Source organism: Triticum dicoccoides, chromosome 2B, assembly GCF_002162155.2.
Source record: "Triticum dicoccoides isolate Atlit2015 ecotype Zavitan chromosome 2B, WEW_v2.0, whole genome shotgun sequence".
Taxonomy (NCBI): Eukaryota; Viridiplantae; Streptophyta; class Magnoliopsida; order Poales; family Poaceae; genus Triticum; species Triticum dicoccoides.
The window spans coordinates 53,724,412-53,738,498 of NC_041383.1; the positions used below are offsets into that span (position 1 = coordinate 53,724,412).

The 14,087-nt window shown below is 44.2% G+C and overlaps 1 protein-coding gene across 1 annotated transcript in view; it reads left to right on the forward strand.

The window, feature by feature from the left end:
• LOC119367088 (O-acyltransferase WSD1-like) overlaps window positions 1–2,658 on the forward strand; it is a 6,826-nt gene extending 4,168 nt beyond the window's left edge. Inside the window, exon 7 of the mRNA XM_037632709.1 lies at window positions 2,315–2,658. Coding sequence (XP_037488606.1) covers window positions 2,315–2,482 — 168 coding nt within the window. The 3' untranslated portion in view covers window positions 2,483–2,658. The remainder of the gene's footprint in view (window positions 1–2,314) is intronic.
• The last annotated feature ends 11,429 nt before the right edge of the window (window positions 2,659–14,087 follow it).

The following is a 14,087-nucleotide window of genomic DNA, read 5'->3' on the forward strand; positions in this document are numbered from 1 at the left end:
CTTGCGATGGGCCCTCTTATGCGTGTGGAAGTGTGGTGGCAGGTGCGAGCACCCGACACGCGGCTCCGGGGTGTGACCCCCCTCACGGACGCCGTTGTCGCCGTCTCACGAAGGGGGGAAACGTCCACGTCGGGATGAGACAGAGGGGGTCTTGCTGTGGGTTGGGCCCGAGCCGTGTTCGGGGGTGTACCTATGGGCTGGGCTATGACAACCTGGTGAAAAGGTCCATCGGTCAAACCCCGCCCGGTGAAAATCAAAGGCCTAGATCGGCCGGTCAGCTGTGTCATGACATGTAAAACGTATGATGTGAATGGGTATCACTTCCATACAGAGGAGCACCAGAACAGCCGTCTGATCCCAACACTATAAATACCGGAGTGTACACCCTTGGTCTAAATTCGGTTGCGTACTACGGCTGGGTACAAAAAATATACGAGGTTACATTCAACAAAGGGTGCCAAACCTGAAGTCTCCCTGTGTTCAAATGTCTATGGTTCGACCCACGGGAGGGGCTAAGATATACGCCTCACATTGGTTTGGTGGAAGTTAAACAATCAACTATCTATGCTGGAGCCGATCCCTTTATTGCGGCTACCCAAGCAAAAAAGATGACTAGCATAATGTCGACGAACCCCATCCAATGCGAACGAAGCACGAGGGCGTAAACACAACCTAGCAATGACAGACCACACAAGCATCTCCTTTTGAAGGTGGACGTTGTCCTTATACTCGCCCTCTCCAATTCCAAAGGGGACCCTTCCCCTTGGATGAAAGGGAGCTGGACCATCCGAAAAGATAGAGCAGCTCACTCTAGAGCATGGATAGGTGATTCCAAAGCACCATGGGAGATGATCAGCGCGACCACCCCACTGGACTAGAATCTCCATGGGAAGAGCCATGCCAAGGCTCACTGATCCAATCATGAATAGATGAAGCTGCTATGGAGCGTGGTTGATGAACAAACACACACATAGAGGAGCTAAAACGTCTTATGCTAAGCGATAGAGAAGAGCTCACATGAACCAACATCATGTCCATGACTCCCATGATGTCTTGCTACAAACAGGGAGGAGGAACCATATTTTCTCCCGTCCAAGATGGTGACGCCGGTCAACAGGAGAGCAATTAAGCACTTACACACCAAGCAACAAACAACCAAAAGAACTGCAAAAGGACAATAACCCAGCGAAATGTGGCACCATGGCTAGACCTCTACCTATATGATGTCGTTAAACTCCCAACAAGAACACCGCAATGCCATAGAACACCCTCAACTCACCCAAGGCAACACCTTCACGAAGGTGACGACAAAAGTTGCGCCGCTACCTAAGTCCGGAACACACAAGGTTTTTCACCTTGATATGCTAGTGGGAGGGAGTTGGAAATGAACCTGGATGACCCCTCCAAGAAGGAAGACATCACTAGTAACCATTGCCGCCATCGTGGTCGGAGCATCCAGCCAAAGATTTCTACTATCTCGATTCCTTTGCTTAGATAGCCCCACCTATAGCGGATCTGGTGCCCAACGGACGCCGATGGTCTGATCCATTAGGATGAAGAGGGATCCGAGCTTCAGATTGTACACAATCCTAAGAAGATCGCGTGAGCCCCCGCGGCTAGTTGCAAAAGCCGGCCACCAACCTCCACAACCAAGGTTTAGCAACACCCTCGGCCTCTAAGCCCTCCATCTGAAGTCGGACCATTTGAAACCTCGCTGCTACCACTCTTAGCGGTTGCGGTGGATTCGTTAGTTGCCTCGTCTAGACGAGTTGAGGAGAGAAGAGCATGGGAGGGAGTGTGACGGCTACGGTTTAGTCGCATCTCAGTCCCCCGAGCGCAGCTAAGCAGGGATCTAGCAGAACATTTTCTGAGAGATGAAGATGGAGTCACCCAGGAATGTGCATTTTGGCATCGTTATGGAAAATGTTCCAATCATGTCACTTTGTACGCCGGGCTGGCATGTCCAGCTGCAATCAATGAGTCAACTATGTCAGGTTGTCTAATACGGTAGCCAAGCCACCCGGTGACTATTGAGTATAATTTAGAATGGGATTAATCACAATATATCGAGTGCATTTAAAAGGATTGATGTGAAAATACACTCAATTATTGTGAATAATGGTGTATACTGAAATAAATAAGGATGGAGACCCGAAAATTAGTCAAAGAGGTCTTACATGTAGACTAATTATTTGAAAGTTTCTTTTACTCAAATTTTCTTTCCTAGTTTTTCTACAGCAATTTTGACACAGCCCTTAGTATTTCGTTTTTTCTTACCATGGTTGGCAATTAATTTCGAGGATTTCTTATGTAGGCTTTGATTATTCACTACCAAAGCTACAGAAGCAAAATCAAGATAATTCTATCAGTAGAGGAGGACAAGTTTCCAGACTATCATCAACTCTTGGATGACTTTGACCAGACCCTCGCGGTCATGATGGATGCAGCTTCAAGACTTTCAACATCGACCAAGAATGACTGAGTAACAGGCAACTAAATCAGGACCCTACCTCCACTCCTTCGCGCCAAATAATATATATTTTGTGTGTGTGTGTCATGTGTACAACTCCTAGTGTTTACTTCAAATAAAGATATAACACCTCCCACTGTTTGCATGCAATGAAGAAAATTAGTGTATAAGAAAACAGTTCTTGGATAACGGAGAAAAGAAATTCTACCGTGGGTGGGATTCACCATCCGCATTGCATTGAGATTCGTTATATTTTTCAGTTCTAGCAAAGTTGGTCTTGTTTTGGAGTGTTGTAACAGTTTTTTTTCCTTGTTTCATCTATGAGTTCACACTCACAATAGAACTAAATCTGTAGTAGATAAAGCTCGCGATGATCTTCCATTAAAAAAAGTTATTCAACAAGATTACTATTTATATTTTCATAATGGAGGTAATCATTGTGCCAACTCGTAGCGAATCAAATGAAATGGAGAAGCAACTAATCTGCCAACAGGAAGCTCCATGCGTCCTTTTGTCTGTGCTCTTCGATCCTTAGGTCGGTCGTAAAGAGTTTGCAACTCTACTCAGGGGATCCTGTAAGGAACTTCAGTATTTTCATTCAGGGACAAAATACAAAAGAAAATAGCTGATGGAAGGAAGAACAATGGAGAATTGATTGCAAGGATGGACGGACCGGTAGCAGTCAAGGTCCGGCTGGTCAGGAAGTGTTGGGGAACGTTGCATAAAAATTATAAAATTTCCTATGGAACACCCAATATCTAATCTAGGAGATGCAGAGCAACGGGAGGGGGGTCTTTCTACTTACCCTTGTAGACCAAAAGAAGAAGTGTATGCAACGCAGTGAGAGGTCGAGGCAATTTTGAAATCGGTTCCTAATTAAGAAGAATCAAATCATCGACTATCCCGACGTCGAGGCAATTGTTGCATTCAAGCACAACATCCGAGATGAATGGCTCGCCCGTCAGCTCGGACAAGACAAGCCGAGAACCATGGCAGCCCTTACCTCCTTGATGACCCGCAGGAGTGATTCTGGCACCTCAGAAGCATGTGAGGGCAATGGAAAATCTAGGCGTAACAGAAACAAGTGCCGGAATAACAATGCTCTGCCGAGTACCAACTATATGGCACTTAGCAAACCGTGTGGACACGTAGTTGACACTGTTTGCGTCGGTTGGCTGCCAGTTGCTTTATACGGAGTATTATCTAGTACCCCCGTTAGACACTAGGAGAAACCCTCTTTGCCTGAAGGGTGTATGTCGACCATTCTTTGTCGAGTAAAACACTAGGTAAAGCCTTTGCCGGGTGTAAAAGTCATTTCAAGTTATTAGCTCCAAACCATAGAAGCTCAGGCACACGCTTGCTGGCACCGAACTTTGTTGCGACACATCGGGACAACCGGTACAGTGCAATCAACATAGTCACGTCAACCATGCATTGAACATGTTGGATTTCAAGGTATACGATCAGCATGCCATGATCGGTTCAGATTAATTTCCCTACCTCTTGCATGGAGAGCATTAATAAGAGGGATATCAATTCCGTTGTCAATGGAAATGGTGGTGACGGGTCCAACAACAGCAGGAAGCTGAGGCCATAGACAACGAAGACAAGGGCTCGCCACCATAGTGCCTACCGGGTAGTGGATGAGTACACACCAGTTCGCTGCATCCGGCAGTCCGATTGTTGGGACCTAGATGGGGATGTTGGGACCGTGCCCAGGGATTGCTACATCTGTCAGTTGATGAGGAAGCGTCAGGGAAGCTGCGACCAGCGGACGAGTCGGCTACGACCGGTGAACGATTTTGCTGCAACCAGCAAGCGAGGCGCTACGGCTGACGGTCGATAACTATGTGATGGCTAGCCACGATTGTTGCCTCACCCATGCAGCGAACGACGACATGTTGAGCTACGACCGGAGACAGGAGTTGTTACAAGCATGAGAATGTGCTTCTGCGAGAGGGGCCGCAAAGCAGTGACGTCGAGCTGCGACCGGCATGAGGACTTGCTGCCACCAGCAACAGGAAATGCTACGAGTGGTCAACTAGCAACAAAAAATCATATTCATATTCAAGATCAGAAGGGTATTCAATATCATAAAGGATCTAAACATACAACCTTTCACCAAATAAACCAACTGGCATCAACTATAAGATGTAATCAACACTAGTACCAATCCACGGGTATCAATCTGAGGTTCTGAGACAAAGATTGAATACAAGAAATGAACTAGGGTTTGAGATGAGATGATGCTCGTGAAGATGATGATGGAGATGAGTCCTCCCACGATAGAAGGAATGTTGATGAGACGATAGCTTCGATGTCCCCTCTCGAAGGAAAAGTATCCCCGGCGGGATCGCTCCGCCGGAGAGTAAAACTATATTAACATATACACCACCAAATCAATAACACAGGATTTATCATTGCATATATTTTCGCATCATATAAATATGTTAAAGAAAATGTTCATATTGTTTCCTACAAACTTGGTCAAACATTTATAAAGTTTGACTTCAATCAAAACTAATATGCGGAGTAAATAAAAACGAAGGGAGTACTACAAATTTCTTTTTTTTAATGAGCGAGTGATCGCCCAGGTGTCTCAACGCGTGACCGCATTCTTCGCCGTAGGATTTCCCTCTGCGCTCCAGTCCACGACACAAATGCAGCTCCACACACGACACGACACGACTCGACTCGCCTCATCCCCACCGCTCCCCGGCGGTGATATTCGTGAGCTGCATCAGACGACGTCTTTATTTACCCAACGAGGGGGTCGATTGCTTCCGCCGTCAGACGACGCTACCGGTGCGGGGGAGCTTTAGGTGACCACGTCGTGCGCTCGACCCCCTCGGTGCGGCGCGTCCCCTGTTCGCGCCCCTCTAGCTACCTGCCCGTGCTCCCGCCGTTTGAGCTGTCGGCGTGCCCTGCTCCTGTCGTCCACACAACGGTTCCTAATCAGCTTCCGTGACACCCCGTGGGCTCGCAACGAGCGCCCCTGACACGGCAGCCGCCGGATCTCGTGCCCCGATGCTCGGCGAGGGGCCGTTGACTTCCTCCCTATAGCCCACGAACCTTGCTTGCAATCTGTTGCCATCTGTGAGTGCCCGACGTGACGCTCCTTTCTTTGGTTTGACGAACGAACCATCAGCCCTCACTCCGTTCCAGGCGGGAGGGGGGATTGAATTGCATGGTGAAGCTGCTCATGCATCCAAGTTTAACCAGAATTTTTACTATTTCACGTGACAGGGAACTATAGCAGCTGGGATGAACAGATTTGTGTCTGCGTACCTTGATATTGATTCCGATTAGTACCATACAAGCTAGTCGAGATTAACATGCGTGCACTTGAAGATTACAGCCATACAAGCTACTCCAGATCACGGAGGGTTTATACACTAATCTTGTTGTACCATACAAGCTACTCCAGATCACGGAGAGTAGAAGATTACAGGCATAAAATTAACATGCATGTTTGAGTTTGCTTGCCTTTCCTAGGAACTTGAAGAAAACCGCAAAGTTCTTTTGAACAACCACAACCTTCTTCATCACGGGTTAATCCATCCATCATTCACCACACCAAAACAATATTGATGTTCTCGACTGTGGTCTTCTTCAAAGCCTCGTAATAATGTTCTTCATTGGTTAAGACATCACCATGTGCACCAGTCACTCATTGACAATATTATAATCATTGATGGTGGAGCATGTATCAGGATATTCACTACTCCTGATAAGTAAGAGTTCATACCCTATGACACCAAGGTAATAGGTGGATTAATTACTTTGAATGGTTCTGCTTATTTCACTTTTCAACTGTGGTTGGAGAGTCCTAAATTATTTCGCCTAGTGATTGCCACCAGCAAGATGCAATAAAAGCTAAATCAACATTTTGCAGATGGTCATCCTGGAGATCTTGAGATAAATATATGCAACTAGGCCGCAGACCAGTAGTGAGACAGTAGAAACTGTCCGAGAAAGGAATGGCTGAAATTGTATTTCTTCTGGTAATTGAAAAGATCGGACTCGCCTTGGCAAATGGTGCAGCACATCAGGCCAGCGCTCAGTTTTCCAAGTATGCGGCCTGCCTAATAGAGCAACAGGGCAGCATGGGTCGCGTTGTTAGGGAGCTTCGCATAATGCATGATGTTCTCTGTCAAAAGGACTTTCGAAACCGCCACAATCAAGTCAATGAGGGCTGGTTGGATGAGGTGTGGAAGGTAGCACATGCGATGGAGAATATGGTTGATGAGTACATGAATCAAGTTGGTCGGGAACATGATGGTGTTGCTTTTACCTGAAGAAAGGGCTCACAAAACCGAGATCTCAGCTTTCCGTGAATCAGATATCTCTCAAAGTGAGGGAAATAGAGAAAGACCTTACACACATGTCCGAGATGAAGAGCCGTTGGGTTCCCATGATACACAATGGAGATACAAGCAGCTTGATTTACATTATCAAGAAGTCTCATGATTTGGCAAACATTTCTTGTTCCCTTGATGAGGAAGATCTAGTTGGGGTGGATGAAAACAGAGAAAAACTTGAGCAGTGGTTGGAAGGTGATGATGGGGCTGCTCCCTCATAACTCTGATAGGAATGGGAGGACTTGGCAAAACAACTTTAGCTGCAAATGTCTATAGGAAAGAGAAAGAGAAATTTCAGTGCCATGCATGGGTCTCCATCTCTCAAACTTATTCTATAAGATGTCGTGAGGAATATAATCAAGGAACTATTAAGAGATAAAGTCAATGTTCCATCAAACATTGCATGCGATGGACAACACAAGCCTTGAAGAGACATTGAAGAGATACCTGGAGCAAATGAAATATTTGATTATATTAGATGATGTTTGGAAACCAGATGCATTTGACGACTTGACTAGGCCCCGACTACCCACACTGCATCGCTCGGCCCCGACTACCCACCGTAACCGGGAACTCCCCGATATTTTTCTCGCCCTCACTTCTACCACGATTTTTTACACCATGGACGGCCCAAAGGATGTCATGCAGGTGCGTCTCCGGCTGGCCCAGGATGAAAAGTCCATTTTCTATCATGATTTTCTGTCATAGAAAAAGGAGCCCACAACATCAATGATGATACGTGTTTTTGTCAAATTTATTGTCATAGAAGTGTCATAACCATGACAATTTTTTTCGTTCGGGCCATAATGTGACGGATGTATCTATTTTTTGTAGTGTGAAGTGGTGTCAAGGTCTTGGATGCCGGGGCAGCGGTGGTAGCGCGGTGCTCTTGGGCAGAGCCCGTGGCTCAGTTGTGCTGCCCGGTGCCGATGGTCGTGTGGGCGGCGTGGTAGCCATGGTCTTCAGTGCACTAGTAGAAAATGGCCCATTTGTCCCTGTTCAGGCTAAGGCCCCCCCCCTCCCTAGTCCCGGTTGTGTTGGGCCGCTGTCTGAAGCTCCACCTTTATTCCCGGTTGGTAACCAGGACTAAAGGAATTTTTTTAATTTTGTTTTTGAAAAAAAATTGAATTGTTTTCTCGATTTTCAAATTTCTGAATTATTTGTATTTAATCTCTAATCACCGCTCATCACTTCTCAATTTAATCTCTAATCTCTAATCACCCCTCTTCATTCCAAATCGACTAACTCCCCAATCGGTCACCCATCCTCTCACTAGTCCAGCTTGAGCACGCTTAACTTTTGAGTTCCATTCCCCTTTGCTTGCAAGTCTGGACTTGTTGTTTTCCTCACAATACTAAGTTTTTAATCCTATTAAACCTTAGGAGTTGAAGTTGAGCATGAAGTCACACATTACACCGTTTGAGTTTGAAACTATTATTCTAAAAAACAATAATTATTTAGTAACACTAATATTTCTTGAATAAGTAGTTTGACCACAGTTTGACCATAGATCGACCACAATTTGACCACGGTTTGACCAGGTTTGACCATAGTTTGACCAAAAGTCAAAAAAACTAAAAACAATTATTTATTAACAGTAATATTTCTTGCATAAGTATTTTGACCATAGTTTAGCCAGATTTAACGAAATGTCAAAAAAACTGAAATTTGAGCATATCTTTTTTTCCTTTTAGAATTTGAGGATTCTAAAACTTTGCAAACAGGTTTACGGCCGTCAAAATCGGATGCGGATTTTCGTGCTGATTTTTTTATATATTATGCGGGTTTTTTCGACATCGTATGCAAAAGATATGGCCGTTTTACTTTTTCATAACACTTTTAAACATGTCCAAATTTAAGTTTTTTTTATTTTCCTAACTAGTCGATGTAGTAACATAACTACATCTCGAAGGATTTTCATTTTTGAAGTTTTTATCATTTTCTTATGTTTTTTACAAAACTGAAAAGGCGACACACCCGGGGGGGAGGGCTCGGTTTTGATAGAGTTTGTACCTTTAATCCCGGTTTGAGAAACAAACCGGGACTAAAGGGCATTGCACCACCTTTAGTCTTGGTTTGAGACATGAACCGGGAATAAAGGGCATCGCACCCTTTAGTCTCGGTTCGTGTCTCAAACCAGGACTAAAGGTCCCGTTTGAACCGGAACTAATGCCTTTCCGACGCCTCATCCGCTCGAACCGGGATTAATGCTCACATTAGTCCCGGTTCGTGATGCAACCGGGACTAATGTGTACATTAAGCTGTGACCAAAGCCTTGTTTTCTATAGTGGTGACGTTGAGTGTTGGCCGGGTAGAAAACATGTTCTATCTTCCGATGGACCGGCGGCGGCGAAAGTCGTTCCCTTCTTGAAGGTGCCGTCGCAGCTCTAATTGCCCATGGTGCTGCTCCACTGGAAACTCTGATCTTCGGATCGAGCGGTGATGGCGCTCCGGTGTGGTAACCTTCCTGAAGGCACCGTCTTGGAGCCCATGATTCGACTATGCGGCTTCATCTCTTCGCGGCGGCGTGTTCATGGTTGAAACCCCTGGTTGCTCTTGTAGTGCTAGGGGCGGTGTTGCTGCACTCAGTGCCTATGTATCCTGCCTTGGGTGTGTGGGTGTGTAGTGTGGTGGCGTGTGTTATTCCTTTATATATAAAGCGGGGTGAAAGCCTTTTTTGGCAATAGCCCAAGCTTAATTTTGGAGACAAGAATGAAGCAGTGTCAGGATCTTTTGTTCTTTTGGTTTTTGAAAGAAGTTATATACTCTAGTTGAAATCATGAATTTTGAAGGTTGGTTCCCTATGATGTTGAATGATATCACCAGTTCCTCGGAATTTCATCTTCAAAATCTTTTGCCCCAGCAGTTCGAATTTAGTTACAAGCGCATTAACCTTATTAACACACAATGTTTTGATTGGGAGGCGAAATGAGTGCGACCTTGTGCACTTGAGAAACCAAGCGAGTTCCTTTAAAATACACCAGTTTTAATCTTTTTAATTTTCCTCACGTCGGCGTACTTCCAAGTGTATTGGAGTTCACAAGTAAAATTTCGAAATAAGACACTTGCTTTGAGAGGCTCTCCTCAATTTAACATTTGAGATGTTGGAAACTTCTTGTCAAGTGCTTGATTTCTCTTGATTCATTTTGCCGATGGTCATCCTATAGACTATGAGGAAAATATGCAAGTAGAAGACCAACCAATAGTGAAACTTTATCAACTCTTGAGGAAGTGATGGCAGAAAGTGTACTTCTTCTAGTCATTGAAAAGATCGGAGTCGCCTTGGCAAATGGAGCAGCACATCAGGCTAGTGCTCAGTTTTCCAAGTATGCGACATGACTAATGGAACTACATGGCAGCATGGGTCGCCTTGTTAGGAAGCTTCGTATAGTGCATGATGTTCTATGCCAAATGGACATTCAAAACCGCCATAATCAAGTGTATGAGGGCTGGTTGGATGAGGTGCGGAAGGTAGCACATGCGACAAAGGATATGGTTGATGAGTACATGTATCAAGTTGGTCGGGAACATGATATTCGGTATTGTTTTTACCTAAAGAAAGGGCTCAGAAAACCAAGATCTCTGTTTTTCTTGAATCAAATATCTTCCAATGTGAAGGATATGAGAAAGATCTTCCACACCTATTAGAGATGAAAAACCGTTGGGTTTCCAGTACGGTGGCGAGGCTTCTTTCGGTGATCTGCCTCACCTTTGAAATGCTTGCCTTTCTTTCTTACGGGATGCTTGCTTTGAAGAAATCGACGATGTCCCAGGTATACATTCTTTTGATAATTATCCAAATATATATTGCCGGTATCATCTAAACAGTGCGTGCATACGCGGTATCCCTTGGTTGTCTGTCCTGAAAGGTTACTCAGAGCAGGCCAATCATTGATGGTCACAAACAGCAACGCTTGTAGGTCAAATTCTTCTTGATTGATCTCATCCCACGCACGTACACCTTTTTCATTCCACAGCTGTAAGAGTTCTTCAACTAATGGTCTTATGTACACATCAATGTCGTTGCCGGTTTGCTTAGGCTTTGGATAAGCACTGACATAATAATAAACTTTCGCTTCATGCACAACCAAGGAGGAAGGTTATACATACATAGAGTCACAGGTCATCCTAGAGGGCAGACAACCTTCTTTGCTTCATATGTACTGTCGGGCAATTTGTTGTCTTTTGAAAGCATCTTCTTTAACATTATCAGCAACTTTTCAAATCCCTTGTCAGATACACCATTCTCTGCCTTCCATTGCAGCAATTCCCGTGTAGTGCCTAGCTTTTCCTTGTCAGCTTCGCAATTTGTGTACAACAATTTCTTTTGATCCTCTAACATGCGCTGCAACTTCGCCTCTCCATTTCACTTGCGCAGTTTCTCTTTGCATCGGCAATGGCCCAACCAAGATCATCAGCAGGCTCATCTGATGCCTCTTCTTCAGCTTTTTCCCGCATTGTCGGCTCGGCTTTTTCCCTCATTGTTGTTGTACCATCGTATTCAAGGAACCATGGCCAGGATAGCTGTTGCCATCCTCTTCTTCTTCATTCTCTTCCATTAGGACCCCTCTTTCTTCATGCTTGGTTCAATAGTTATAGCCGGACATGAAACCATACTCAAACAGATGGACGTGAATGATTCTTGAGTTAGAGTAATTTAGATCATTCTTACAGTCAGCACATGAACAACACATAAAACCATATGTCCGCTTTTTTGCCTCAGTTGCAAGCAGAAAAGTATGCACGCCATTAATGAACTGGGGAGTGCATTGGTTATCGTACATCCATTGCAAGCAGAAAAGTATGCATGCCATTAATACAAGTTCATACACACTTATTCTCATAAGACAACATAAAAACTATCTAGCTAAAGCATTTAACTGCAACAACAATGCGATCAAAATCTCAACTAAGGTAACAATTGATCCAACAGCATAACGATACCAAGCCTCCCTATCAATGGCATATATTCTAATCTTTCTAATCTTCAAGCGCATTGTATCCATCTTGATCTTGTGATCATCGACCACATCGGCAACATGCAACTGCAATTCCATCTTCTCCTGCTCAATTCTTTTCAACTTTTTCTTCAAGTAATTGTTTTCTTTTTCAACTAAATTTAATCTCTAGACAAGAGGGTCGGTTGGAATTTCCAGTTCACATACCTCCTAGATAAAAATATTTATGTCAACTTGATGGGCATAATTCATCATAAACACGAAATGCAAAAAATAGTTATAAAAGAGAATATACCACATATGAATCATAAACCGGACGAGGGCCGATGGGGACGGATAACAAAACCATCCCACTATGTATAACAAACAACGTACCGGTAAGAAAATCATACATGTAACTATCTACATCACAGAAACATGATTTTTTAAATAAAAAGGATAAGAACAAGAGGGTCATGAAGGTGGTGCTGGCGGCGGGACGATGCAGGCGATCGACAGTGGTTAGGACGGGGACGGAAAGGCACTAAGTAAACCACACCTACATATGCACACTAAGAAGTTAATTTGAGCTTAAATTGCATATAAATCAAATAAACTACCAAATATAAATACTCCAAAACTAAAACCCACAAATCACTATACTTAAGAGCATTGCAAGAGCTAATCTAGCAATGAATGTTGAAAACCTTTATGAACACTTGGATGGATGGGGTGCCTTCAAAACTTGACAAATTTTCGCAAAAATGGAGGACTCGAGCAAGAGGGGAAGAACGGGGGAGAGGAAAGGGGAAGAACAGAGAGCTCGCGGGCTGGACGAAGGGTTTATATAGGAGCATCTTTAGTATCGATTCGTGATACAAACTGGGACTAAAGGTGACCCTCTAGTACCGGTTCGTGATACGAACCGGGACTAAAGGTGCTAATGGGGCCCCAGGCTGACACCAGCCTGCCACCGCCCCTTTAGTCCCGGTTCTTGTCACGAACCGGTACTATAGGCTCGGCACGAACCGGCACTACCACCACCACGCCAAAGTTATCAGGATTTGGGTACATAAATTATTAGGTCTGTGATGTGTGAATTATCATGATATTCCGCAACTTACAATGTAGTATGCAATAAAGTACTCCCACTGTATGTTAGTACAAAGCCGAGTCACGTATTTTGGGACCAAGAAAGTATACAAGAAAAGGCCAACAAACAACAACAAAAACAGTTTTTTATTTCCTGCCATGCGGTTTAAAAAGGTCACATAGATAGTTTCCATTTGTAAGAAAACAAGTAGTATTAGGTGAGTTGGATATTGGCATGGTACAACAATCAACAGAGCTGGGTTCAAACCCTAAAAGAAAAATGAAAAGAAAACAGCGACAACGTCGGAGCAGGATCGACAGCGACATTCGGATGACAGCGACAGCGACGTCCGCTCGCACTAAACGCGTAGGCAAAACGCGCGTCGTTGGATTTGGATGCGACGGCATCGACCAGTGCGGATCTGTTGCAAACCATCAGTCGACTGATCGTTAGATTTCTCGTTAATATATAGGTCTTGTACTGTTGATGTTAATGCAGCGTCCATCGACGGTTCAACAACAAGATACTCCCTCCGTCCCAAAATTCTTGTTTTAGATTTATCTAGATACGGATGTATCTAACACTAAAATATGAATAGATACGTCCGTATATAGATAGTGTTAGATACATCCGTATTTAGATAAATCTAAGACGAGAATTTTGGAACGAAAAAAGTACTATTTTTGGTAGCGATTTGCAACAGGGACGCCTGGTTGCCTTGTTCAGCTATCAGGTCCTTTAATTTGTTCATGGCCCTCTTACTCGTACCTTAATGACCTGGCCATGGCCATGACTATAGTAGACTTGTACAGGGATGACGACCACACGATCTCCCAACACTCTCCACCTTGCGTGCCATGACAAGTACTTCCTCCATTTTTAAATACAAGTTTTCTTAAAGATTTCAATGTGAACTACATAGGGATGTATATAGGCGTGTTTTTAGAGTGTAGGTTTACTCATTTTGCTATGTATATAATTCATATTAAAATCTCTGAAAGAACTTGTATTTAGAAACTGGAAGTACGTACTTAAACACAGTATGACTGCATAAAATGACAAACTGGGCACCAAGCATCACATGACATGACACGGAGCGAGCGGCCCGTTTGGACACCAGGTTGGCAGTGAACCGGGAATTGCTAATTGGAAATCAAAGGCAAAGGAAGTGGGATTATGTGCTTTGAGATCAAAGAGGCCACGTGTCATCCAACTAACTGGGTCAC